The following is a 27,778-nucleotide window of genomic DNA, read 5'->3' on the forward strand; positions in this document are numbered from 1 at the left end:
CCAGCTACTTTTTATCTGAAAAAGTTACTAATAAGTGCAACAAATAATAAATCAACAGTCATACCAAGTCGTGCTTACCAAAATGTGTGTGTTAGGCATATATTATTGAAAATAACATATAAATGCATTATGTTAGGGAAAGTCACACACAAAATGTGTATATGGGGAGAAAATTGCACTAAAATATTTGTGGGTTTTCAGGAGGGCTGCAAGATATAAATTGCAACCTGACGTGGTGGAAATGTGGGATTTATCGCTCGAGAAATGAGGAACTGAAATTGGCAGACTCTTCCTACTCTAGTGTAAGCATACAAGGGGCATGCACAGATGTCTTTTCCTGTAAGAATGAGAGATTTCATTCAGGTTATTGCATTTTTTGAGCTGTGGCACACTACGGATTTCTGAGTTCTGCCTTTAAAAAGAGTGAGGAAGCCTCAGGCCTTGAGGGTGATATTACACACTGATGTTCAAGGAAGGTATAGAGACCTAATTTTTTTTTCCAGGCCCAGCCATAATCAAAGGAGCTGCTGCATCTGTTCTTCCTCTAGAGAGTATTTTACAGACTTTGCAGATTATTTGTTGGCTGCAGGGCCTTCATAATAATGGTAACAGCATCAACAACAAAATCCCCCACAGCACATCTAATTGAGGCATACACACTTGAAGGCAGACGCTGCTGAAAGGATATGCTGAATATTCAGGGTGATGTCCCTTTAAAATAAGGAACGTCATGATATAGCAGCTCTTCCCTGCACTGTGGATGAGCAGAGGTAAGGAGGGGGGGCACAGGGCTGAGAAAATAATGATTTCATTTGCATACTTGCAGAAAAGCGAAGGCCCAAGATGTCCATTGATCAAGCCTCGTGTTCAGAAGCTACCTCGCTTCTTTGTTTTACATTTGTTTCATCCGAGCAATTTTGAGTAGAAGGGAAAAGCCAGCAAGGAGCTTTAGAGCTGTTTGGAAAATACCCGCCATTTGGTGCAATCATGTGCATTCCAAAAGGATGTAGTAAAAGGCCTCTTGGAGCCAAGGAATAAAATTAAGCTGAATCAAGGATGCTTTCAGAGAACATCTAGAGAGAATGGCTTAGACGCTAAGAGCAATAGTGGGTGGGTGGGTGGAGGGAGGGAGGGAGGGAACACACTCCAAAATTCTTCACTCCTCCCCCATTTAATAGGAAGCATTGTGGTTTGAGTTGCAGGCTTGTGATCTTTTAAAATTACGGAATACAATTATTTTAAAGTAATGAAGAGAACAGAACAGAAGGAAAAAGTTAAGTCAATATATTTGTTAGGTTGCTAGGCTTGATCTATCGCAAGGTCAATAGTGCAGAGGCAATGCTAAAAAGCCATATATTTTCTCCAGCATGAAAATCATCATCAGAATCATCAAAATTAATTGGAACACCATTTAGTTACAGAATGTTCCCAGGGCTAACAGTCCCAATGCTCACAACTCAGAACATGGAAAGTATAGTAGTCAAGCAACGAAAAATATGGCAAGGTTTCCTCTTAATCAAACCTAGTGTTGCCTTTAAAAACGAAGCACAAAATCACACCTGAAGATTTTAATCTGATCCTTGAAATGATTACTTTCATAGAATCATAGAATCATAGAGTTGGAAGAGACCACAAGGGCCATCGAGTCCAACCCCCTGCCAAGCAGGAAACACCATCAGAGCACTCCTGACATATGGTTGTCAAGCCTCTGCTTAAAGACCTCCAAAGTAGGAGACTCCACCACACTCCTTGGCAGCAAATTCCACTGTCGAACAGCTCTTACTGTCAGGAAGTTCTTCCTAATGTTTAGGTGGAATCTTCTTTCTTGTAGTTTGGATCCATTGCTCCGTGTCCGCTTCTCCGGAGCAACAGAAAACAACCTTTCTCCCTCCTCTATGTGACATCCTTTTATATATTTGAACATGGCTATCATATCACCCCTTAACCTCCTCTTCTCCAGTCTAAACATGCCCAGCTCCCTTAGCCGTTCCTCATAAGGCATCGTTTCCAGGCCTTTGACCATTTTGGTTGCCCTCCTCTGGACACGTTCCAGTTTGTCAGTGTCCTTCTTGAATTGTGGTGCCCAGAACTGGACACAGTACTCCAGGTGTGGTCTGACCAGAGCAGAATACAGTGGCACTATTACTTCCCTTGATCTAGATGCTATACTCCTATTGATGCAGCCCAGAATTGCATTGGCTTTTTTAGCTGCCACGTCACACTGTTGGCTCATGTCAAGTTTGTGGTCAACCAAGACTCCTAGATCCTTTTCACATGTACTGCTCTCAAGCCAGGTGTCACCCATCTTGTATTTGTGCCTCTCATTTTTTTTGCCCAAGTGCAATACTTTACATTTCTCCCTGTTAAAATTCATCTTGTTTATTTTTGCCCAGTTCTCTAATCTGTCAAGGTCGTTTTGAAGTGTGATCCTGTCCTCTGGGGTGTTAGCCACCCCTCCCAGTTTGGTGTCATCTGCAAATTTGATCAGGATGCCCTTGAGTCCATCATCCAAGTCGTTGATAAAGATGTTGAATAAGACCGGGCCCAAGACAGAACCCTGTGGCACCCCACTAGTCACTCTTCTCCAGGATGAAGAGGAACCATTGATGAGCACCCTTTGGGTTCGGTCAGTCAGCCAGTTACAAATCCACTGAGTGGTAGCATAGTCAAGACCACATTTTACCAGCTTCTTTACAAGAATATCATGGGGCACCTTGTCAAATGCCTTGCTGAAATCAAGGTAGGCTACATCCACTGCGTTCCCTTCATCTACCAGGCTTGTAATTCTGTCAAAAAACGAGATCAGGTTAGTCTGACATGACTTATTTTTCAGAAATCCATGCTGACTATTGCTGATCACAGCATTCCTTTCTAGGTGCTCACAGACTGTTTGCTTAATGATCTGCTCCAGAATCTTCCCTGGTATTGATGTCAGACTGACTGGGCGGTAATTATTTGGGTCCTCTCTTTTTCCCTTTTTGAAAATAGGGACAACATTTGCCCTCCTCCAGTCTGCCGGGACTTCGCCTGTTCTCCAGGAATTCTCAAAGATGACTGCCAGTGGTTCTGAGATCACATCTGCCAGTTCTTTTAATACTCTTCGATGCAGTTCATCTGGCCCTAGAGACTTGAATACATCTAAACTAGCCAAATATTCTTGTACTATCTCCTTAGTTATTCTGGGCTGTGTTTCCTTTGCTGAATCATTTGCTCCAAATTCTTCAGGTCGGGCATTGTTTTCTTTATCGGAGAAGACTGAGGCAAAGAAGGCATTGAGTAGTTCAGCCCTTTCTGTGTCCCCTGTTTGCATTTCACCATCTTCTCCTCTGAGTGACCCCATTGTTTCTTTGTTCTTCCTTTTGCTACGAACATACCCATAAAAGCCTTTTTTGTTGCTTTTAACCTCTCTAGCAAGCCTGAGTTCATTCTGTGCTTTAGCTTTTCTGACTTTGTGTCTACACGTGCTGGCTATTTGTTTGAATTCCTCTTTGGTGGTTTCGCCCCTTTTCCATTTTTTGTACACATCCTTTTTTAATCTTAATTCAGTTAAAAGTTCTTTAGATAGCCACCCTGGCTTCTTTAGGCACCTTCCATGTTTCCGTCTCATTGGTATTGCCTGACGTTGTGCTTTTAGTATCTCCCTCTTAACAAACTCCCAGCCATCATGAACTCCCTTTCCTTTTAGTATTGTTGTCCATGGGATCTCACCCAGCACTTCCCTAAGTTTTATGAAGTCGGCTTTCTTAAAGTCAAGAAATTGAGTCCTAGTATGCTTGGCTGCTCCTTTCCGCTGTATAGTAAACTTCAGAAGAGCATGATCACTCGCGCCTAATGATCCTTCCACTTCTACCCCACTAACCAGGTCATCAACATTGGTTAGGACCAGATCTAAAATGGCTGTTCCTCTTGTTGCTTCTCCCACTTTCTGGACAATGAAGTTGTCTGCAAGGCCAGTGAGGAATCTGTTTGACCTTATGCTCTTGGCTGAGTTTGACGTCCAACAAATATCCGGGTAATTGAAGTCCCCCATTACTACTATCTCCCTTCCTTTTGCATGCTTGGCCATTTGTTCCAGGAAGGCATCATCTATGTCCTCCGTTTGGCTTGGGGATCTATAGTAAACTCCCACAATGAGGTCTCTGTTATTCTTCTCTCCCTTAATTTTGACCCAAATGCTCTCACTTTGGCTTTGAGGATCTAAATCTTGGATCTCTTCACAGGTGTACACATCCCTGACATATAACGCCACTCCTCCTCCTTTCTTGTCTGGTCTGTTTCTCTGAAATAGATTGTATCCCCCCATTATTACATTCCAATCGTGGGACTTATCCCACCAGGTTTCAGTGATGCCTATTATGTCATATTTAGTTTGCTGTACCAAGAGCTCAAGCTCATCTTGTTTATTTCCCATGCTTTGCGCATTAGTGTACAGACATTGAAGTCCATTAATCATTCCCCCGTGTCTCTTATTTAAGGATTTTTTCCTCCCACCACTAGGTCCACGTGCTGTTTGCTCCATTTGGTCTATGACATTTGGATGATCATCTTCATTAATTGATAGACTCCTACCTTCAGGAGCACTGTCTCCCTCCCCCACATTAGTCAGTTTAAAGCCCTCCTGATGAGGTTTCTGAGATTTTTGGCAAAAACATTTCTCCCAACCGTTGTGAGGTGCAGCCCATCACTTGCCAGAAGTCCATCTTCAAGAAACTGCAGTCCGTGATCTAAGAATCCAAACCGTTCCTGTTTACACCATTTGCGAAGCCAGCTGTTCACTTCCACTATTTTCCCCTCTCTCCCTGGGCCACGTCATTCAACTGGGAGGACAGATGAGATGACAATTTGTGCATTTAGTTGCTTCAATTTCCTGCCGAGAGCCTCGTAGTCTCTTTTGATCTTCTGGAGGCTATTGCTTGCAGTGTCATTGGTTCCCACATGAACCAAGAGGAAGGGGTATTTGTCAGTGGGTTTTATGATTCCTTGCAGTCGTTCAGTTACATCTTGGATCTTAGCCCCGGGGAGACAGCACACTTCCTGAGACATCTTGTCAGGCCCACAGATCACTGCTTCTGTTCCCCTCAGTAGGGAATCCCCTATCACCACTACACGCCTCCTCTTGGGTTTGGTCGGGATTCTTCCGTGAGCTGTCCGTTCCAAGGTCGCCTGCACATTCCCTGAGGACTGACTTTGCTGCTCGTCTTCATATACCTGATCGACTGTAATGAGGGAGAGATCCTCAAATGGAGTCTGCTCTTCGTCTTCCATGCTAGGGGAGAGGACCTCAAAGCGATTGTGTATTTCTAAGCAATCAGAGTGAACCCTGGGCCTCCTACTTCTTTGAGTCACGTTTCTCCATATATCTGGCTCCTGTGTTGGTGAACTAGACTCCTTCTCAGGGGAGTCCCCTGTCTCCTCCTTGGTGGAGACGGTGTGCTCTTTTGCTTCCAAGAAGAGCTCCAGCTCTCTAATTCTTTGGAGCTTAGCTACACGTTCCTCCAGTTGCTGGACTTTGTCTTTTAAAAGGGCAATCAACATGCAATTTCTGCAGGTAAAGCTGCCTGCAACCTTTGGCAAGATGGCAAACATTGCGCAGGAATCGCAGGCGACTGCAGCTGTTCCCTCCCCTTCCATCTTGAGATTGTGTCGTTGGGGTTGGCTACAGAGGTCCTCCATCATAAAAAGCTTGAAGACAGGACAAATAACTTCCCCCACACAAAAAAACACCTAGATCTCCCCCAACAAACGTTTGAGACTAGCTCCCCTAAATCTAAAAGATGGATCTAACTGCGCGCGCCGCTGCCCTGCAAACTCTGATAAGCTCCTCCCACAGCTAATCCCCTGCCTCAACAGAAACCCTGCCCCCTCTGACCTTTACACAGGGAAAACAGCTAATCAGCCACCAAGAAACACACACACACAAGAAAACCCTTTTTGCTCCTTCTTCAACTGCTGCCCTGCAAACTCTGATAAGCTCCTCCCACAGCTAATCCCCTGCCTCAACAGAAACCCTGCCCCCTCTGACCTTTACACAGGGAAAACAGCTAATCAGTCACAAAGAAACACACACACACAAGAAAACCCTTTTTGCTCCTTCTTCAACTGATGCCCTGCAAACTCTGATAAGCTCCTCCCACAGCTAATCCCCTGCCTCAACAGAAACCCTGCCCCCTCTGACCTTTACACAGGGAAAACAGCTAATCAGCCACAAAGAAACACACATGCCCTGCAAACTCTGATGAGTTAATCACAGAAGAAAGGCTGTCCTTACTGATAACACAACCTCCCCTAACCCAGTTTTGCAAATACAGTGGTACCTTGGGTTACATATGCTTCAAGTTACATACGCTTCAGGTTACAGACTCTGCTAACCCAGAAACAGTACCTCAGGTTAAGAACTTTGCTTCAGGATGAGAACAGAAATCGTGCAGCGGCGGCACAGCGGCAGCAGGAAGCACCATTAGCTAAAGTGGTGCTTCAGGTTAAGAACAGTTTCTGGTTAAGAATGGACCTCCAGAACGAATTAAGTACTTAACCCGAGGTACCACTGTATTTATGCAGGAAGCGCTCCTTCCTGTCTCCTGCACACTAAGGCCATCTTGCAGTGGCATTACACCAAAGGGAGAAGAGACACTTTTGCAAGTAAGTCAGGGGCTCTCCTGCTAGTCCAGCGCCACAATCAGGAGAGGAAAGTAGCACTGTCTCTTCGCTTAGTCCTCCAATAGGGCATCTCAGAATGCCACCTCTTTATCTTCAAGGATCGTTTCCTTGATGAAAGATGGAAATACTGCAGTCGGCAGCAGTGTTCGTGCAGAACTTGTTTAAAATGCCCATGTTGCCAGTGCCGTTTTTTGCATTTAAATGGCTTAAAAATGCCTCTCTCTTTTTTGCGATTTTGCCATAAAAGCTCAACAACTTTTCTATCCTGACTTTCTGTCAAGGGGGTGGAAATGCAGATGGCAGGCATGCCACTTAAGTCTTAACTTGGGCCCTCATCTTCATCCTCCAGTTAAACCAGTACCATACCACAGCTGTGGCTTCTCACAGAGAATCCTGGAGTAGGCAACTCAACCCTGTAGATCCTTGGTGATTTTAAAGGGCTGGGACACGCTCTGAGATACAGTGGTACCTTGGTTTGCCTACCTCTTGGTTTGCATACATTTCGGATTACAAACACGTCAAACCCGAAAGTGTGTGTCCCTGTTTGCAAACTTTTTTTGGATTACAACCCATTTGGGGGGGGGATTATGAACCAATTTTTTTGGGGAGGCCCCATTGGCGAAAGCGCGCCTTGGGTTACAACCTGTTTTGGTTTACAACCGGACCTGTGGAACGGATTATGGTTGTAAACCAAGGTACCACTGTACTGTTGTGGAAGAGAGAGGCATGGTGCAGCTTATCACTTTGGGACAATAACTGGCCAGGCTCTCCTTCCCATGTTGGAGGCAGTATTCTTCTGCATGCCTGCTGCTTCGAGTCACAAATGGGGAGGGTGCACTGCAGTCCTGCTTGCAGGCTTATCATTGGGGCTTCTGTTTGGCTACAGTGAGAACAGGATGCTGGACAGGTGAGTCCTGAGCACCATCCAGCAGGGCTCCTCCTCTTATGCTACTCAATCCTGGCAAGTAAGCAGGCAAGCAAACTTATCGCCTGTCCTGACCACCAGAAGCAAACCATTCAATAGAGTCAAACTGAGGAAGCAAACCCTATGCCTCAGTGGCAGCTGTGTCCCTTGGACCACAATGGATCTAATAACGTCAATTACATTGTCAAGGGCTCATTTGCCTGCCTGCCCCTACCATCTCATATGTGCTTTTCCTTTGCCAGCTGACACGAGCCATATGGATCTGTCCCTAGGTAATTCAATATATTGGACTTCTTCTTTTTTCAAAAAAGAAAAATGGGAATGCTCTCCACCTCTGATCCTAAGCCTCTTAAACATTAAGCAACAAACTAAATAAAGAGCATTTGGAGGGGGAGATGTCAGCCTTCAGAAATCCGAAAAGAGCTTCTTGGGCAGGCATCCCCAAATTTGGCCCTCCAGCTGTTTCGGGACTACAGCTCCCATCATCCCTGACCACTGGTCCTGTTAGCTAGGGATGGTGGGAGCTGTGGTCCCAAAACAGCTGGAGGGCCAAGTTTGGGGGTGCCTGTTCTTGGGCTTTGAAACTGTTTCCAGAGAAGGAACTGGTGCTGGTGGGAAAGAGAGAGAGAGAGAGAGAGAGAGAGAGAGAGAGAGAGACTGAGTTTGCCATCAGGGGTAGCTGGATTCACCTGTGCTGCTGATGCATTTGATTCTGCCTGGTCAGAACACACCTGGAATCCTGTATCCAATCATGGGAACCAGAATTTAAGAAAGACATTGGCAAGCTGGAATGTGTGCAGAAGAGGGCAACTACCATGATCAAGGGTCTGGAAACCAAGCCTTAGGAGGAATGGTTGAGGGAGCGGGGTATGTTTAGCCTGGAAAAAAGGAGACTGAGAGGAGATATGATCACCATCTTCAAATAACTTAAGAGCTGTCATGAAGCAAACTTGTTTTCTCCTCTTCTAGAGGGTAGGACTTGAACCAGTGACTTAAAGTTACAAGAAAGAAGATTCTGACTAAACACCAGGAAGTACTTTCTGACAGTAAGAGCTGTTTGACTGTGGAGCTGTCTCCCTCAGGAGGTTGTGGACTCTCCTTCGTTGGAGGTTTTAAGCAGAGGTTGGATGGCCATCTGTCATGGATGCTGTAGCTGAGACTCCTGCATTGCAGGAGGTTGGACTAAATGGGGTCCCTTCCAACTCTACAATTCTATGGTTCTGAAGGCTCCTAGGGCTGGAGGGTGTGGCAAGGCAGGTAGAAAAAAGCCATTGCCTACTGGCCAAAACAGTCTCTCTCTCCTCACATTCCAGGGTGGTACCCCTCATCACTACACTGAAACCTGAAATCCGCCTCTGCAGCCATGGGACCCTCTCCAATAGGTGGGGGCAGGGGCTGGCAGAGAAAGGGGGAGGCGGCAACTTTCCCTTTTTAGCTTCAGGTGGAGAAAGGGAACCGGTCCTCCCTGACAGAACTCCTCACTTAAATCTTAAATCTCTTGCAGTGCTGCTGAAGATCTCAAAAAGAAGCTGTTTGCGAAGTCATATTATATTGATGCTGCCTTTTGGTTCTAGTTGGGCGGCGGGGGAGCAAAGACTTTGATGCAAACACTTTTTTAAAAAAATCTACCTTGTCACATTGACGTCTTTGTCTGCATTCTCTTCACTAACCGGCAACCCACGAGGGGGCGCTGTTGGTTTATGTTCGAAGCTCTTCCTCGCTGGAGTGAATGAGGAGCGCAGGAATCCACCCCCCAACCTGTTCTCTGTGTGGGTCGCAGCCCTTTTCCGCTCAGGGGAGGGGGGAAAGAAAAGAGAAACCCACCCACACCAGTTCATGGGTTCTTTTGCCTGCTCCTTTCTCCCCTCGTGGACTTTTCCTTGCGATCACTCCCTGCGTATGTTGAAATGTATGCAAGATGCCAGGGAGGGAGGGGGCGGGTGACACCCGCTTCATCCGTCGCCTGCAGTTAAGCGAGAGCGGGTGGTGATCCACTCGGAGAAATCCTCTCCAAAGAGATCTATCTATGCCTGGATATTGTGGGTTTGCCAAGAAACGGGCACCACACGCCATGCACATAATTCCTGCGCCTCGCTTCCTATTGTCTTTCCTGTTTATCCAAAAAGTTTTCAGACGCCTCCCGTGCCGTCAGTTTCTCTGGATCACCAGGATCGGCAGCGCAGTGTCAGTGTGCGACCCTTTCGTTTACTGTACTTGCACAAAACCGGCTTGGCCGAGAAGCCGATTAAAAACAGTCTGCCTGTCAATGGGGAGACTGGGGTGGCGGAAAAATACAGTAACTTGGCTGCTCAGTCAGTGCTCTCGGTTTGGAAAGGTGGCCGGCAGCTTATTGCAACAATACCGCGCGCACACACACACACACCGGACAGAAAACCCCTCTCCCCCTTCCCTTCCACCCAACCGTTACCTTCCCCCCGGGAAGATATTTTATCCAGAGATTTTTCTGCCCGGAAAAAAAAGGATCGCGATCTAAACCCGGGTTTAGATGGCGAGGAAACGGCACGCGCCAGGCAGGCATGTACCCCGCGCGCAAAATCATTTCGCGCCGTATTGGTCACCGCATCCTAGATATTATCTATCTAAATATCATTCAGCTAGTCAAGTTGTTTGCTGTTACTGTTGTTCTTAGTCTCCTTTTAAAGGGAACTGTGTAGAGGGGAGTGCAGTTGTTTCACCAAAGATTTTAAAAAAGAAAAGGAGCCGCTTTGCTAATCGCTTCTTTCCAGAGGAATCCGATCCAGAACCTCGCTTGTTTGCTCTCCAAAAAAGAGCCCCGGGAAACTCGGGCTCTGTACTGACGCGCGCCGGGCGTTTGTGTGTGTGAAGTAATGAACACGGCTCGGAGGGATTCTTCAGCAGGACGGCGGGGATGGCGATGCCTCTGCGGTCGAGGAAAGGCGAGCCTGGAAGATCTGTCGCCGCTCAGACACTTTCGCCCCGTTGGACAAGGAGGCGACGGGCGGGAAGGAGGCGCGGCTTGGGACGGGGCGGGGCGGCGAGGGGGACGGGGCGGGGCTTTCTTCCCGAGCAGCGCCTCCGACAGGCGGGCGGGCTTGATGGACGGCTGTACGTCACGGTCCCTCCCCCGCCCCCTTGGCAATGTCTACAGCCTGCTGCACTCCCAATTTAAGCATTTATTCCACTGGGATAGAGGAGACCGGAGCAGCGCTGGCACCAAAAAACCATGGCTGGGATTGTATATTTCTTCACCGTCTTGCCGCTTCTCTTTGGGATTTGCGAGGGGGTTACCGGCTCTCGGGTATATCCAGCCAACGAAGGTGAGTGGGAAAATAAAATTTAAAAAAGCGACGGGGGTTGGTAGTGGTTGGTACCCCGGGCCGATCCGAGGCTCCATCCATCTCCTCTTTATCTCCGGGGTTTGGGGTCCTTCCCCCCAGCACCGTCTTCCAGCGGTAGGGACCGTGAGCGGCCGGCAGCGCGCGCGCTTTGCAGGACGCGCTTGTGGGCAACTTGTGCAGCCAGGAGAAAGTTCGACCCAGGCGCCTGCCTTCCGGACGGACCGATGGACGATCTCCCAGCTGGGCTCCCTCCCTCCGTGCCAAGCGAGGCTGGACAGCCGAAGGGGAAGCGTCGCCAGGGTGCTTCTCCACCCACCCACCCGTCCTGCTTCCTATTGCCGGAGCTTCGCCCCGCAGCCAGACTCCCCACGCCCGCCCGCACCATCGCGTCGCCCCCTGGACGGGGAGAGGTGGAAGTTTGGAGCGGCGGCGGCGGCGGGGCGGGCTGTAGCCGCCTCGGATCCTCGCCTTGCTAGGGAGCTGCGTTTGCCGCAGACGCGACGTCCCGGCGCGCGCGGCGCAAAAGCGCGTGGGAGCTTGACCTGGATTTTCCGAGATGCCTGGAGCCGACCTGCTCGCAAGTCACGCCGCGGGACCCGCCGCCACGCCAGGGAAAAAAGGCCCTTTTTATTTTGCGGACGGGGCCAAATTCTTCCCTTTTTGCACCCGTGTAAAATCTAGGTTAGAGCCCCAAAGTTCAAAGCAACCCTCGCCCCTTGCTCCGTCCGCGCGCCCTCTTGCACCTCCTGGCTTGCTGCATTCCGCGGAGGGTGTACGAACTGGGCATTGTTGTTGTTGTTGTTATTAGTCTTCGTCTTGGAAAGATGATGAGGAAGGAAGGAAGCCTAAAGATCTTGGTGTTCATAAGACTGATGTTACGTAACCCGGGACACGCGCGCGCTTACACACACACACACGCAGTTTCCTGGAGTACCTGTCTGGCTTTGCATATATCCAGGTGGCCTGCACGTTCCTAAACCAGCTTGACAAGAAGGGGTGTGTTTGTCTGCGCTGCTCCCTGTTTGTGTGTGTGTGTGAGAGAGAGAGATGCCCGTGTGTGTCCATCTGCTCGCGATTTGGCTCCTGCAACTCCTAGGGCAAACCTGGCCATGGTATAATGTCAGAGGCCTGGAAATCACCTGGTACAGAAGAGCACAGATGTGCAGTTTAAACTTGAAACCGAGAGGCAAAGCATTTTGCAGATGGATTTGCCTGTGCCTGAGATATCCCTACACTCTTGCATTTTTAAAAAATGCAACACTCTATCCCCCCCCCCTTCTCCCTTGTTTTTCATCATTTTCTTTGCCGTCAGCAACTCAGCCACACGGTCTCCCCACTTTCCTCTTTTCCTGGTCTTGTTTTCCGTTCATTCCAAGGGATGGAAAAGCCTTGTCCTCTCTGGTGCAGGAGCGCTGGACCAATCTGAGAAGGCTTTGTCTGTCTCTTTCTCTGTCTCTCTTAAAATAGTTTTTGGTTGGTTCTTCTTGATCTTCCAAAGGGAGAAGAGCCAATGTGTGCAGAAATTGCAAATGATCATCGCTGGCTTAAAAACAACAACAAACTAAATAAAATATAACCATTCCAGTCAGAAAGGATGTTGCATTTGTTTGTTGTAGTTTGAAACCCTTATTTATGATTTATTTAGAACTTGTGGTTTTTGTAGTCTGACTATGGGAAAGCCTGGGGGGGGGAGAGAGGAACTGAGGGGCTGAGATTTCATTGAATGTCTCAGCGTCTTTAAGTTAAATCTGTACCAGGGGAGCCATTTTTCATGTCCCCACCTCTTACTCCATCTTTAACAAGAGGCTTAGGAGGTACAAAGAATGCAGTGGTGGGCCTTAGTACACACTTAGGTTCTCCTCCCCACCACCACCTTTTTTTGTTTTGTTTCCTACAAAATTAATACCCCCTCCCTCCTCACTCAATGCATCCAATCTCTTACTCCTAGAAATATTACCCTGGAAGGTGGATTAAAAGGAAAATACACCTGTTTTTTTTCTTGCAAGTGTCATTAAACACCCAGAAGGTGGTAACAAAACATATTGGGTTCAGTGTTTATGGTGGCAGCGATACACCAATTTGGATTACACTATATGTCAAGCTGTGTGCTCCACCTGCTTCAGAAATTCACCGACATACCCCTAAGAGATGTGCAATTCATGAAACAGAAGTGACGGTGTAAACAAGGACATTTATTACAAGACAAATGAAATTACTTTCATGATACTTATTATTGGAGTGTCTACATGTTACATACCTCGTTTCCCACCACAGGTATATAGATAAGCCTGTCCTTTCACTCTTCCTCAGCTTTGTAAATCCTTAGCTCTTTGTGAGCAAGTCCCTTGAAGACTACAGTGATACTTTCTTCACAAGACTGTTCTGCATGGCTAAAACCAGTGGCACATCTACATGGGAATAAACCCCTTGGAACACAGTGGGGCTTCTGATTCAGTGCAGATAGGATTGTGCTGCATATAAATGAGGGGGCCAAATAGAAGCATTGCTTATCAGTAGTAAGATTTTTTATTTTTACTTGATTTCTTTAAGTGTTTAACCGCCAGGCCGTTGGCCTTGCAACACCTTTTGTACAGTTGTGGGGCGTAGTTCAGAGAAGGAGCTGTGAGCATGGAGGTTCTCAATTCATAGAATTGTAAAGGAACCCAAGGGCCATCTGTTCCCACCTTCTGCAGTGCAGGAATATTTGTGCTCAGTGTGGGGCTTGAACCCAGGACCCTGAGACTAAGAGTCCGTCAACTGAGCTATCAGTCAAGAGGTGACTCTAGGATAGGGTCAATGGGGTTCCCTCCAGAAGTTGTTGGATTCCCACTTCCTTCAGCCCCAGCCAGTATGGCCAATAGTCATGGCCATACCACATGGGATACCTTTGCACTAGGAAGGCACTATGGCAGTAGGTGCAGAATGGGAATACTAAACCCGTCTTGCCCTGTAGGAGTGTTGTAAAGGTTACCGTGATGTGTGTATCACATTCACCACTGTGGAAATTCAGTGATCCATAAAAGAGTTAGTTGCATTTAATTAACAAATTAACCATACATAACTGAAGCCTCATTAACTTCCACCATGAGATCTAGGCAGTATGTCTAAACACAGTGGTGCTTACTCCGAAGTATGTGGGTATGCATGATTATGAAGCATTTGGGCAGGGATCTGACTAAGGGGCTCATTTCTTATTAAGGTAACTTTTCTACTGGATCATGGCCACAAAGTTTGAATAAATATTGATCTCTAATTGAGAGTAGTCCACGACCACTGGAGTGACTGGTTAAAAAACAAAGCGTTGGTATAAATCTTGTCTGAGTAAGGATCTTTCTTTTCACATGTGGAAATAGTCAGGTAAAATTTTTCTAGAAACTTCGCCTGAGTTTCAGTAAGTGTAACTTGTCGTTTATGTTTCTTCCCCCCTTTTTGCAGTTACCTTATTGGATTCCAGATCTGTTCAGGGTGAACTTGGGTGGATAGCAAGCCCGTTGGAAGGAGGGGTAAGTTCTGCATCCCTATCTGATCATCTAGGTAAAATGGAATGATTAGTACGTTTCTGGTGAATCCTAATGGCTCGATTATTGTTGATTGTGGGGAGAAGGTCACATTTCTTCCGTAGCCTGTGATGTGAATTACACTTTGTTGGAGAAACCTTATACTCCCAATGCATAGCTCTGTCAAGAAGGAAACCGTAGAGAGTGGAAAGAGACTTTCAGAATCTGATCAAAGAACGCATATTTAGAACCCAACCCTAAGAATATTTCTCCCAAAGTAAACCCTGTATAGTTCAGTGAGGTTTATTTCCTTGCAAGGCATCTATGCATGCTCACTCGGGTGCAAGTTTCTGAGGGTTCATTGAGGCTTACTCCAAGGTAAGTTTGCATAGGATTGTGGCCTTAGATACAATAAATGTCTACACTTGCTTCTTCCAAAGAAGTGGAGTTATAGCAGGGATGGGGAACCTGTGGCCGTCTGGATGTTGCTGGGCTCTAAATCCCATCAGGCTCAGCCAGCATGGATGATGGCAATTGGATGATGGGTTTTGTTGTCCAACACCTTCTGGAGGGCTCCATTGTTCCCAAGCCCTGATTTAGGGTGACCACTATCCAGTTCCCAGATGGCAGGATTTATGTTAGCTTAGGACAATTCAAAAGGTGTGATGCTACCTTAATAGATTAGATATTCTATTCCATGAGGTTTCTTTCCTTCCTTAAAAAAAATCAAAAGCTCTGCTTTGGGGGGGGGGGGAACGACGACAGCAGTGCAGTGTATAAAGCAAAGCAGAGCAAAAGCTTCTTCTTAATCCATTGCCGAATGGTGAATGTTTAACACATTTGCAGATCTGGACTCTGGGAGAGAACGGAATCTCGGCTTAGTCAGGACTCTGTGCAGACGTTCACTCTTAATTTAGCAAAGGATTTGTAGACAAATACCATGCAGTCAGTTAGTCTGCTGAAGAACTGCTGAGTACACCCTGATTCTTACCATAGGTACTGTGTCCTCAGCATGCCATGGGATCAGGAATTTTTATTAATTACCGGGGGTGGGGAGAGGTGCAGATAGAAACCGCCACCTTATTTTCACTGCCACATATGCAGGGTGAATATTAAGAGCAATTTCAGGGAGTGGGGGGGGGGGGGAGAGAAACAATGCACATGGTATTTCCATTCAAATATGCTCAAATCCCTTTAAAATTAAATGGAAACCTCTTCTTGCTGCGCTTAGAGGCAAACAATTGATGCCTAACTAAGTCCAAATAATTAAAAAGAGCACTAAAGTTTGGAAAGATTGCCAGTTATATAATAAACAGGAAGGCAAATTCCTTCAATGGGCTAATGAAATATACTGTAGTTGGACGTCCGTCGGTCCTGTAATTAAAAAGAAGAAGAAAGGTGGTGGGCGGGGAGGATGGTGACAAATGGAAGGAATGCGAAGCTGTTTATGTAGCGATGCATTATGCATAAGCTCTGAATTAGCCCTATCATGGGAAAATGGAGTATTGTCCTGCTCCCATTGTTGCTCTGCCCGAACTTGACTGCAGTCAGGTTTTGCTCTGCCTGTGCACACTGTGCTGTCCCTGGAACCATTCCCTGCCTGCCTCCCCCAGCCCTAGAAAAGGGGAATGATTGACAGGCCTCTGGCGGTGCAGACAGCACACATTCACTGTTGATTGCCGGCAATTGCCCACATCTTTGACAGTGGGGAAAGGTACAGCTTTATCTGGGTGAGAGTCAGGCATCTCAGTTAATCCTATACCCTGGAAAGGTCAATGAATTAGTCTTTCTTTCTATGCACCCATGGGGCATGCCTTCTGTAGATTCAAATATCGCCATTTTGAAGAAGTCAGCAATTGTGATTGATTGGCAGAGGATGTCCCTATATTAATTTTCAAGGTGTTTGTGAGTGTATGTATCTGTGACTTACGTTCATAACATACGAAGTCTGAGGAGAAACGTAAATAGGACTAGTTTCAATAAATCCATGTCTCTGTGTGCTGCCTTTTCACGTTGGCAGTGGGGAAAAATCAAGAGGGCTTAGTCTTGTCTTCAAGTCTGTCTGCAGGAGTGCCTTGAAAGTGCTTTCGTATAGCTGCATATGCTGCAGATTTGTTTCAAAGCGCTGGGAAAAGTAACACTTCTCCCTCCCTCTGCCTTCGAGAACACCCAAAGGTATAGAGCCTTCACAGATCAGCACGGCCTTCATTTTATACTGTGTATAAGCTCACTGTACGTTGCAAAGCCTTTGGCTCCACCCTCTTTTTATGGATCCAGAACAGGTCATTCCTGAAGTGTGAAGTATTTTATGTGTTAATATGAGACGTCGGAGATAAAAATAGGCCACTTTACCAGTGAATAGCGCTATTACTAAATCTATAGTAGCCCTAGAGGAATGAATGTGTTACATTATAAATTTAATTAATGATTTACCTTTAAAATTCACAGTTGAAAGGAAATCCTGGGTCTGGAATGCTTTTACTGTGGGATTATTAAACCATGGGAAGAGTTGGTTTAGAAAGCCGAAATGGAAAAGAAAGAGAGGAAGTGTTTGTTTTTGACAACACATTTAACGTTTCAAATTTATAACGGTTGGAAATTGGGGGGGGGACATTTATAGTATTGGGCCATTTGCCTCAGATATATTGAGGCAAATGTCTATAAATAAACAAACACCTCTTGTCAAACAAAAACCGAAAGGGAGAAAGTCAGAAGGGTTTTTGCAGCAAGGAACTACTGAATGCAGCCATGTTCCTTTCATAGACTTCAATAGGCTTTGGAGCCAAACTTCTTTTGTGCAAAGAGGCAAAAAGGAAATCCCATGGACAATTCTTATTTCCCTCTCCTCTTCCTTCCCTCGCCCCTGCACAGACTATAGGCTGATAACGTGGAAAGTGGTAGATCATAAAGGGCAGGACTGTAACACAATGCTCATTTCATGGCAGTTGTAAATTAGAGAACTCTGTTGCTTACATCATGTTAGCATTTTACACTGATAAATGGCTTTCCAGTTTTCCCCTGGTTATTGATTTATTTCCCTCTTTCCTTTTTTTAAAGGGGTGTGCGCGTGTGTGTGTGTATTTGCAACCATCTTCTCTAGGCAATAAGTCTGATACGATCCTTTTGACTCTGGTGACGACCAGAGATCTATAAGCTGACCCAGCTATCAAACTAGATTCTTTTTAGCCTAAAGAGGACCAGAATGGTTACAAACCTCAATGGAAATGTACAGGATGCATTCGAGTTGTAGGCTGGGTCCTACAGTGTCCATTTAGTAGAGCATGTTTAATACTTGATTGCCAGGAAGTTGGATTCTAACTGTTCCATTCACCCCCCCCCCACCCTCCGCTCCCTGCATGCTTCATTGTATAAGCTGGAACCTTAGAATTTAGCTATTATTTTGCATAAATGAAAAAAAGGTCCTTCCCACCCTTTGAACCTTAATTCAGCAGAACGGTGCTCCTTTCTCAAAAAGAAGAGACAGAAAAGGCCTCAGCAGTAGCTTTCTTTTCTGTATCATGTGATTAACATAATCTCATTTAACAATGTTCAAAGCTCTTATTGACCACTTCCACTCTCCTTTTCTTTTATGATATGTTCATCACACTCCTGCCGGAATGCGGCTTGATAATACAGAATCTAATTCATTCTTAATCAAAGTTTCATTTTTCTGTGGGGTGGTTATTATCATGTTGGGCATTCTAATTTTTTAAAAAAAACCAGTCCAGAATTTAAGAAGAAAGCTCACCTTTCAGTTAGGCAATGCAGGTTGATGAGGCACGGTCTGTTCTTCCATTGTTGCTATTAGAGTTTAAGAATGTAAAATTGTGTTGTCCTGAGGTGCCTTAAGCCAGAATGCTTGAAATGGAACCAGCGGGTACAAGCCAGAAAAAATATAGGTTTGCTTGCAATTCATTGCGATCATTCCAAGATAGAGAAGCAAGTGGCGCTGTGGTCTAAACCACTGAGCCTCTTGGGCTTGCTAATTGGAAGGTCAGTGGTTGGAATCTGTGTGAAGGTGTGAACTCCTATTGCTCTGTCCCAGCACCTGCCAACCTAGCAGTTCGAAAGCACACCAGTACAAGTAGATAAATAGGTACCACTGTGGTGAGAAGGTTAACAGCATTTCCGTGCGCTCTGACACTCGTCATGGTGTCCTGTTGCGCCAGAAGTGGTTTAGTCATGCTGGCCACATGACCCGGAAAGCTTTCTGTGGACAAATACCGGCTCCCTTAGCCTGAAGGGATGAGCACCGCACCCCACAGTTGCCTTTGATTGGACTTACCCAGGGGTCCTTTACTGTTTAACATTTACCTCAGAATATAAATACAGAGAGGCAAATGATATATACACACAAATATATTATATTTTATGGACTGAGAACTTCAGATATCTCAGCTTTTGCCAGTCTGGTGTCGTGCAGATAGTTTGGATTGCAACTTCCATCAGCCCCACCAGCATGGCTATGCTGACTGGGCTTGATGGGGGTTGTAGTCCAAAATTACTGCAGGGGACCAAGCATGTGAAGGTTGAGTTAGTCTGTGCAATGAACGTAATAGGTATTTGCTGATGGCTGAAGGTGGTTGAATAGGGCTGGAACTGGGCATTACGAGTAGTTCTGGAAAGTGAGAGAGGCTCAGTAAGCGGTTGCAGTGTAATAGCTGGGAGTGCTAGTTAATGGAATTGTGGATTCTCCTCTGCCATAAGATCACTAGGTGGCTTAGGCAAGCTGCTATTCTCTCAGTCACAGCCAGGGTCTCTCCCTTCTACATCTGTAACATAATGATTCTGCTCTATATTTCAGGGGTTGCTGTAAGGATGACTTGCTTTGTACCAAGTTAGACTATTGGTACATTGAGTTCTGTGTTGTCTACACTGACTTGCAGTGGCTCTTCAGGGATTTAGGGAGGGGTCTTTTCCTAGCCCTACCTAGAGATGCCAGAAATTGAACCTGGGGACCTGAATGCAGAGGTGTTTTGCCACAGAGCTGCAGCCTTTCTTTTCTTTCCATATATGTGTTGTTGTTTTATCATAGTCACCAGATAGTATTGCAATATCCTGCATAGATATTGAGCCAATCTCGTTCTTGTTTCCTGTTCTGCCACTCATGTTGCATGCAACCCTGGGCAAGTTTCTTATAGTGCAATCCCATTCTTAATTCCTCAGAAGTAAGACATATTTGGGCTTGTTCCCAGGTAAATATGTATCGGGTTGCCACCTTATATCTTGGTATCTTGCTTTAAAAAAATAAATCAACATTTATATGCAGAATACCTGTTCAGGTTGCACAGTGTTTGGGTTTTATAAGACTCCCAGCTACGAAGGTCTATTCAGATCACGGCATATTAAGGTTGATTGCAAGCTAGCATATATCCGTTTTTCTTTGGAAAATATCACTTTCCTGAGGTCTTCAATTAAACTGCTATTAAAACCTGATTTCCTTTTTAGTATATGGCTTTATTTTTGCTCATGTGTTTGAAGCACCCTGTATGTTCTGATTTTTTTAATGGCTTCTGGTATAAATAAACAAAGGCAATTGGGGGAGAGAGGAATTAATTTATCTGGCGGTAGCAAGGTTTGATTATGCTTTTCACACTCTTCCCGTCTCACGTTTGTCCCTTTTGGTTCTTCACAGTGGGAGGAAGTGAGTATTATGGATGAGAAAAACACTCCAATCCGCACTTATCAAGTCTGCAACGTGATGGAGTCCAGTCAGAACAACTGGTTACGAACTGATTGGATTCCCCGCGAAGGGGCTCAGAGGGTTTATATTGAAATCAAGTTCACACTCAGAGACTGCAACAGCTTGCCAGGTGTCATGGGGACTTGCAAAGAGACTTTTAACCTCTACTACTACGAGTCGAGCAACGATAAGGAGCGCTTTATCCGCGAGAGCCAGTTTGCTAAGATTGACACCATCGCGGCCGATGAGAGCTTCACTCAGGTGGACATTGGAGACCGGATCATGAAGCTCAACACTGAGATCCGCGACGTGGGGCCCCTGAGCAAGAAGGGATTTTATCTGGCTTTCCAGGATGTCGGCGCTTGCATTGCCTTAGTGTCTGTCCGCGTTTTCTACAAGAAGTGCCCGCTGACAGTCCGTAACCTGGCCCAGTTTCCGGACACGATCACCGGGGCAGACACGTCCTCTCTGGTGGAAGTTCGCGGCTCTTGTGTGAACAATTCCGAAGAGAAGGATGTGCCAAAGATGTACTGCGGGGCAGATGGTGAATGGCTGGTACCCATTGGCAACTGCCTGTGCAACGCTGGGTATGAAGAGCACAATGGAGAATGCCAAGGTAGGGCCCCCCTGCATTGTGCAGTTCATTAGGGGCTGGTGTTCATAATTGAATCAGAGATGAGAATCGGTGGAAGGCTGCCCGTAATTAGCAGTCCCTGTGGGATGCAGTGGGATGAAGGGGTCTAATGAGGAAGTCCAGTAGTTCCAGGTGGCAGGGCTAAGGAGTGCATAATACTGACAGAACAAATGGCACCACCATAATCGGCAGAAGGCACGGCACATTTGCTATCAGAGGGTAGATTAGAACTGGCTTGCATCTCCCCATTCACATTTGAATGAGGATGGAAGCCATGTTATCTGAGCCAGTGCTGTTTAAAGGGGCAGAATCAATTTCTCTTCCTTTCTTTTTTTAAAAGGTGAGATTGCTATTCCGGCTAAAAGAAAAGGCACAGCAGCAACAAGCTGTCTCCTCCTTCATGGCAGAAGACAGAAGCTTCTTTTTGTTTTTCAGGGGCCCTAAGGAATGACTCTTTAGTGTCTCATTTGATAACTTTTCACGAAATAATCCTTGAATACGTGACATGGCTGCTTTTGTGAAATATTTTTATTTCTCAGAAAGTCTCCATTGTTTCCTTTACAAAGGAGCATGCTAGGAGACTCTAAGAAATGCAAGAAGTCATCTGTTTGCCCCTCCTCCTTTCCCCCTTCTCTGCAGAATTAAGGATTAAGGTTCTTATAAAAGGCAGCTTATCTTAAAGAAAAGAAAAGGGAGGGGAGATTTTAATCGCCTTTGTGGGTGCCTGTGATTTTTAGTTATACATTATCATGATTTTATAAATAGGTTATTACTGATTATGAACTTGATTGCCCCCCTTAGTCGCATGTTCAGGATCAGTCTCTAACGGCTCTTTTTGCCAAATGAATGCCTCTTTGTATATGTTGCTAAACGGATGAGGCCCAGCGATGTCAAGGCTGATTCATTTTAATTGCATTTTGTTAAGGGTAATGATTTTAAAAAAAATGTGTGAGTGCAATATATGTGGTATAGGAAAAAGCAAAACATAACACTGATTTCTGTAAAATAGGTGTAAAATGGCATTTTCCTCCCGCAAAGCATTTCATACCGAGATGGTTTTATATGATCATTTATGGGCAATGTGAAGTTCATTATTATGCATTGAAATTAAGAGTTGGCAGGAATGCAGCTCTGAGCACAAACATTTTCCTTAGCTATTTTACTTCCATTAGATTTGTTCATGTCAGTGGGGGGGGGGGAAGCTGGGGTAGGGGGTGGGAGAGATGAGCATATCTTATCAGCAACACAATTATGAAAGGTTGGAGTGAGAATTGAAAAATGAATTGCATGATGACAAGGCACATGTCTTGAGTAAATTATTCTGTCTCTTGGAGTGGGCAGGAAGTTGGAAACCTTTGCATGTCAAGAACAAACAAATTGTTACCAACTTGCAGATGTCATGCTGAGTAGATTTTTTGGGGGGAGAGGGAGATGTGTTAGCATCGAAAGAGATTTCTTAAAATTATTGCTGTTTTTCTTAGTTTGTAAGCAATACTTCCTTTATTTTATTTTTGCATGGTTTAGCTGGTGGGAGAGCAGGTGGACCAAATTAGAAAGTTGTGCTTTGCAAAGAGATTACTCCTCATTCTGCTAAAGTGGGCGTTAGGGGCAGTATTGGCTAACCCTGATTGATGCCAAATTAAAACACTCCTTAGTCAATGACCCACACATTATTATCTAATCACATGACAGCCAGAGTGTTGTGTGGGAGAAATCACTTGTGATCTTTTGGGGCAGGAACTTCAGGAGGCCCCCACATTTTTTAAAAAAGCAGTAGGTGGTTGAAAGTGACATTGACACAGAAAATACTTGGTAACTCTCTGTTCGGCTCTACTGGACTTATGGAAACTGATTATTCACACCTTAAGTTAATGACCAATCCTGATGAGATCATGTATAAAAGGAAGAAAGAAACCTTTTGTCTTTTGCATCTCCTGTGTTTTAAAACCCTCCCATTAAACGTTCCATTGGAAGAAAATACAATCCAGCAAGCAGTCTTAAATTGTTAGCCATTTCATCAGTTGTTGATTGTATTTTCCTTGCAAAAAAAACAAACAAAACATTTCCTCCAGTTCCAAGACAAATGTTTTTCTCACTGTTCCCTAAGCCCACAGGCTTTGCTATGAATCACTTGTTAATGGCCATGTTTACTTGGAATCCAAACTATTGGTGTACAGGTGAATCAGATGACTTTGGATTTGGATACTCTTGCAGAGGCTGAGTTTTGTTATTTGGTGTTTGGTAATCACTATTCTTGCCCTTTAATATTTTTGTGTGAAAATAAACACCATCTAGAGAGCCAAAAACATTGTTATAGAACTGGGCAGCCAGCTAAAGAGAAGAAAGAAAACCATTTCAAGGCCACAAAAGCTTATAAAAGAGTAAGCTTGCAGGGCTGTGAACAGGTTCCAGACCGATTTTCCAACAGCACGGCTGTGGCAGGACAAATGTAGGAGTAGGTCACAGGTCATTCACTTCCTCATCCATCTTCCTCCCGTGATCCTGAGGTCAGAGTTAAGATTGATTAAGATCTTAAAAGCTTGACAAAGGCTTGGTGGGCAAAACTGGGCAGGCTGGCTGATGGGTGGGTGGGTGTGGAGGCAGAGGGTGCCCCTGTTGTTTTGAGATCTAACATTGCTCATCTGCTGCAGTCTTCAGAACTTTGGGGACCAAAAGGTATTTCCTACTGGCTTTCTTTCATCCAGCAGTGTATGTTAATTGAGTTTTTTTTGAAAGAACAAGAAAAATAAAATAAGACATCGGGTGATGCCAGGGTAGCACCCCAAAGCAGCCGTGAGTTCATTTAGTGTCTGGATCTTGAATAACATTTTCTGAAATGGAAACCTTGTTCTCTCCCCCCATCCCTATTCAGTTGTCTCTTCTAAGTAAGAAGAACGTGTTATTGGGGTTAACAGAAGCTTGAACTTGCTGAGTGGTTTCAGCGAAGGAGAGCTATTCTGTGGGGACTTGGCAGTAGTCAGAAAAAGAGAGCAGGAATCAGGGAAGAAGCAGGATTCCAAGATCAATAAACAAATCAAAACCCAATAATCTATTTTTTTACGAGTTCTCCACTATGTCTGTCTTTAAAATTAGCAATCTATCGTCGTGAGAATATTGCTCGTGTGTGTTGAAAGTTGCACCTGTAATTTTAAATATAAGTAAAGGAAATGTACACTTGATTTCCTCAAGCTTATTTAGCAACCAGTGTTGTGTTTCAAAAAGAGAGTAAGAACTGCATGGAAAATATTATTAATGAAACATGAAATTACCTTATATTTGAGGCATATCTCAAAAGCTAAGGTAATTACTGCTTTAAGGGGGGGGGGGATGTAGCTGTTGGCTGATGCTCTTTTGCTAAAAGATGCCATTGGTGATTAAAATGGTTTTGTTACACATTAGCTCAATGTGGTTTTGATTTTTGTTATGTAATTTCCTTATCAAAGCAAGTAGATGTAATATATGGAAAAAGCAGAGAAGATGCTAAATCAAGCAAGTAATAGAATTGCAGCTCTCTGTAATTGTTCTGATGCAGTGAAACCTGTAAGTTAAATTTTATGTATCCCATTTAAGGTCACTGCACCATAAAATCCAGATATTTTAATTACATTTTGCATAAACACCCCAAGATTTCAGCATTTTGTTGTATGTATATTCTCTTTTAGGAAACTTACAAAGCCAATTGGCAGAACATCCCAAGGTTTAAGATACGTTTTTGAAATCGCCTTCTTTTTGCCAGGTTTAGGATTTCCCTTGTTTCCCTTCTGCCTTTGGTAACAGGATCCTTAAGCAGGAATAATTTAGATGCCATAAAATAAATACTCATATAAGAACTTTTTGTTGCACTAGGGGAGTAAAGTTTGCCTGTTGTTCCTAAACAGGAATTCACCCTTTTCTTTTCCCTATAGAACATATCTTTAAAATGTTAATGCCTGTTCTGTAGACAAATAGCATATACATAAAAGCAATTCTAAACTGCAGTTCTGCTTCTTCCTCTTATTGAAATCAACATGCTCATGCGTAAATTTGCGTATCAGCTTTTGGATGTATCCAGGATAGCAAAACGATCCGTAACATTTGACTTGTAAACTGGTTGCTTGAAAATAAGGGAGTGCATCTTTGTGAGGGTATGTATGTGTGAGCATGTGTGTCTGTGTGTGTAAAAGATCAAAGTTATTTTTTAAAAAATGGGGGAAGTGTTTTTTTGTTTTTTGTTTTTAAAATTATTTGGAGACAAATTTGTGGCAGGTGTTTGCTGCTGGGTGGTTATTTTTCCTACACTGAAATGTTTTGTAGTCCTTCTTTTTCTAAATGTGAATTGTAGCAAACTCTGGGCTAAGGTTTCTGAATAGTATTCAATCTTTCCAGTTACAGTGCACGAAATCTTGTACGTTCTTTCTAAGTTGTAGCATTGGCCATAGAAATAGAGCCTGGCTTTTCCATGGGCTATTTGTCTGTGTTTGGTCCACTGATCTTAGATCTTTATTGGTGCTTTGAGGGGACTTGATAAAGGAAGACTTCAGCCATCCCTTATGTCTTTTGAATCGCTCTTTCTCTCACTCCTCCCTACATTGCCCTAAACTTGTGGATCAAACTCTGCTCTCATTTCATCTGATTCTGCTTACTTCTTTTGATATACTTTGTGGGAGCAGGTGAGGTCACATAGTTTCATGAGCTGGAAATAATTAACACTTCCATGACTAAATGGTCACTTTATGAATATTCAGGTTCTGCTTCACTCTCCCTGGGAAGCAAACATGTTGGTTTCGTTCCCATTGCTCCCAGTGGAGAGGGATGAGGTTTCCCCTGTGAATGAGGATTGTCAGCTGTCTGGCCAGTTTGCCTTTTGCATGCAGCAGATTCCTCATTTGCATATTTTGTATACATCCTCATGCAAAGTAGCCCACCCATTTCCCACTTTCACAAAGGAGATAAGCGCTTCCTTTGGAAAGTCCAGAGGAGAAGCTCCTTCTATTTATGCATATCCTAAAGTCTTGGGTTTCATGCAAATGCATTTGATCGAAGCTCTTTGTTTAAGAGATAGGGAGTGCATATTTGCCCACCATTCCTCTTTGTGGCCCAGTCTTTCCAACAAAAACCCACACAACCCTTGAGGCCCTCTCGGCCTTATGGGAAATGCTGACTACTGAGGCAAGACGGAGAATTCACACTTTAGGTGTGAACTTCATCAGTGTTTCCAAGGTTTTGTGAATAAAGGGACACTGAGTGCAAGTCAACTTGGGTAAAGTGGTGTTGTGTTAAGCCTTGCTAAAAGGCAAATCAAACCTGATGGGTAAAGAACTGAAATGGCAACTTTATGAAAATAATATTAGTTTGATCAGCTTAACTAAAATTACTCTTGTTTACAAAAAAAGAAAATCTTAAAAGAGATGTAGCCCTTGGTGATGCATTACATATACGGTTATTTTCTTTTTTCAAATATTATATTCTGGCATATCTATCTGGGCCCCACCTGCATTATACATTGAAAACAGTATCATAACAGTCATGTCTCCCCCTCTCTCCAAAAAAAAAAAAAAAAATTTCCCCTAGGAATGATAGTTTCTTAATGGTGCTATTTTTCTCCGGGAATTATAGCCCTGGTAGGTCTCTGGTAGGGGTCTCAGATGGTCAGTACCCTTAACAAACTACATTTCCCAGCATTCTGGAGGGATGGCTCAGTTGGTTAGAGTATGGTGCTGATAACTCTTAAGGCTGAAAGTTTGATCCCCATATGGAACCGCTGCATATTCCTGCACTGCTGTGGGTTGGACTAGATGATTCTCAGAGTCCCTTCCAACTGTGATTCTAGGATTCTAAGACCTGACTGTTTGAAGTGGTATGATACTGCTTTGAAATTTATAGTGTAGATGGGCCCTCAGAAGTGAATCTCTCAGAGTTCAATAGAACTTGCACCTAGCAAAATGTGTAGGATTGCAGCACAAGAGGTTTCTTTAACACCTCTCCCCTCCTTTAATGCATTCACATAAGACGACCATTTGCCGGATGTACCTCAAAGCCACAAACGCCACAGCCCTTGACCCACATGACACCAGCTAGCCTGTGGCAGCCTACATGTAACTTGTAACTTTATTAAATGGTGCCAAAACACAGGTATGCTTGGGACAGTTTGGTTGAAAGGTTTATCGATCTGAACTATGGCATCTGAAGCATGTACACACTTCATTTACAAAAGAAACCCCCTCAAGTATGGATTGTTTTCATTTTGTCTCTTGCAAATCAATGGTATGAAATCAGAACCAAAATCCATGCTAGATCTATTTTCTCTAAAAAATAACAGGAAAAGGGCATATTTTTTGCCCCCCCCCCGTGAATATGCACACAAAGCTTTTTGATGTGCAATTAGCGTTTAACTCAAAGTTAATTTCACAGAGCAGTAAACTGCAGAGTGTCAGGCCATGTGGCGTAATTAAGCAGAGGTTTAAAACAACAAGGAAACGTGCAGAAGCTTCGATTCAGGCCTGAGCAGCGTTGAAGGAAGTGAGACCATTTGCTTCTCAGTATAATTGGAAGGGCTATTAGGATTAAATAATACCAAGAGGCACCTTTTGTCTGGCTTTTGGTTTAACCTCTCAGGAAAAGTAGTTTCCATCTAAAGAATTTGTGTACTGCAGCTGCTGTTGTTCTAAAGTTATGAAATCGAGCACTTCCTCTAAGCTTTCTAGATCTTTTGTGGCCCAACAAGAAGAAAACCCAGGTGGGGGGGTCCAGGTATGGGCTGTTTCAATGGCCCCAGAGCAGACCTGAGGGAAACCTCCCTGCACCCCCCATGGCCAATCTAGGGAGCAGGCTTGGATTCAGCTCCTGATAGGTACTGTGGGCTTATCCCCTGCCGCCTACCCGGTCAGACTATGACCTTGAGCTCTCTCATTGGGGGCCCTATGGAGTGCCTCCACCACCCTGCACCACTGCTGCACTGAGAGGGTGAGCGGACTTGGTTTAATCTCTCAGTAAAAGTAGTTTCCATCTAAAGAATGCCCTGCTGTTGTTGTTCTAAAGTTATAAAATTGAACACTTCTTCTAAGTTTTCAAGATGGTCTGTGC

At 44.6% G+C, this 27,778-nt stretch overlaps 1 protein-coding gene across 2 annotated transcripts in view; it reads left to right on the plus strand.

The window, feature by feature from the left end:
- Positions 1–10,726: 10,726 nt before the first annotated feature.
- EPHA4 (EPH receptor A4) overlaps positions 10,727–27,778 on the plus strand; it is a 158,725-nt gene continuing 141,673 nt past the window's right edge. For both annotated transcript variants that reach the window (XM_082221761.1, XM_082221760.1), the window contains exons 1-3: positions 10,727–10,881; positions 14,338–14,405; positions 20,035–20,698. In XM_082221761.1, coding sequence (XP_082077887.1) covers positions 10,788–10,881; positions 14,338–14,405; positions 20,035–20,698 — 826 coding nt within the window. In that variant the 5' untranslated portion in view covers positions 10,727–10,787. The remainder of the gene's footprint in view (positions 10,882–14,337; positions 14,406–20,034; positions 20,699–27,778) is intronic.

Source organism: Podarcis vaucheri (assembly GCF_965113315.1).
Source record: "Podarcis vaucheri genome assembly, chromosome: 5".
NCBI lineage: Eukaryota > Metazoa > Chordata > Lepidosauria > Squamata > Lacertidae > Podarcis > Podarcis vaucheri.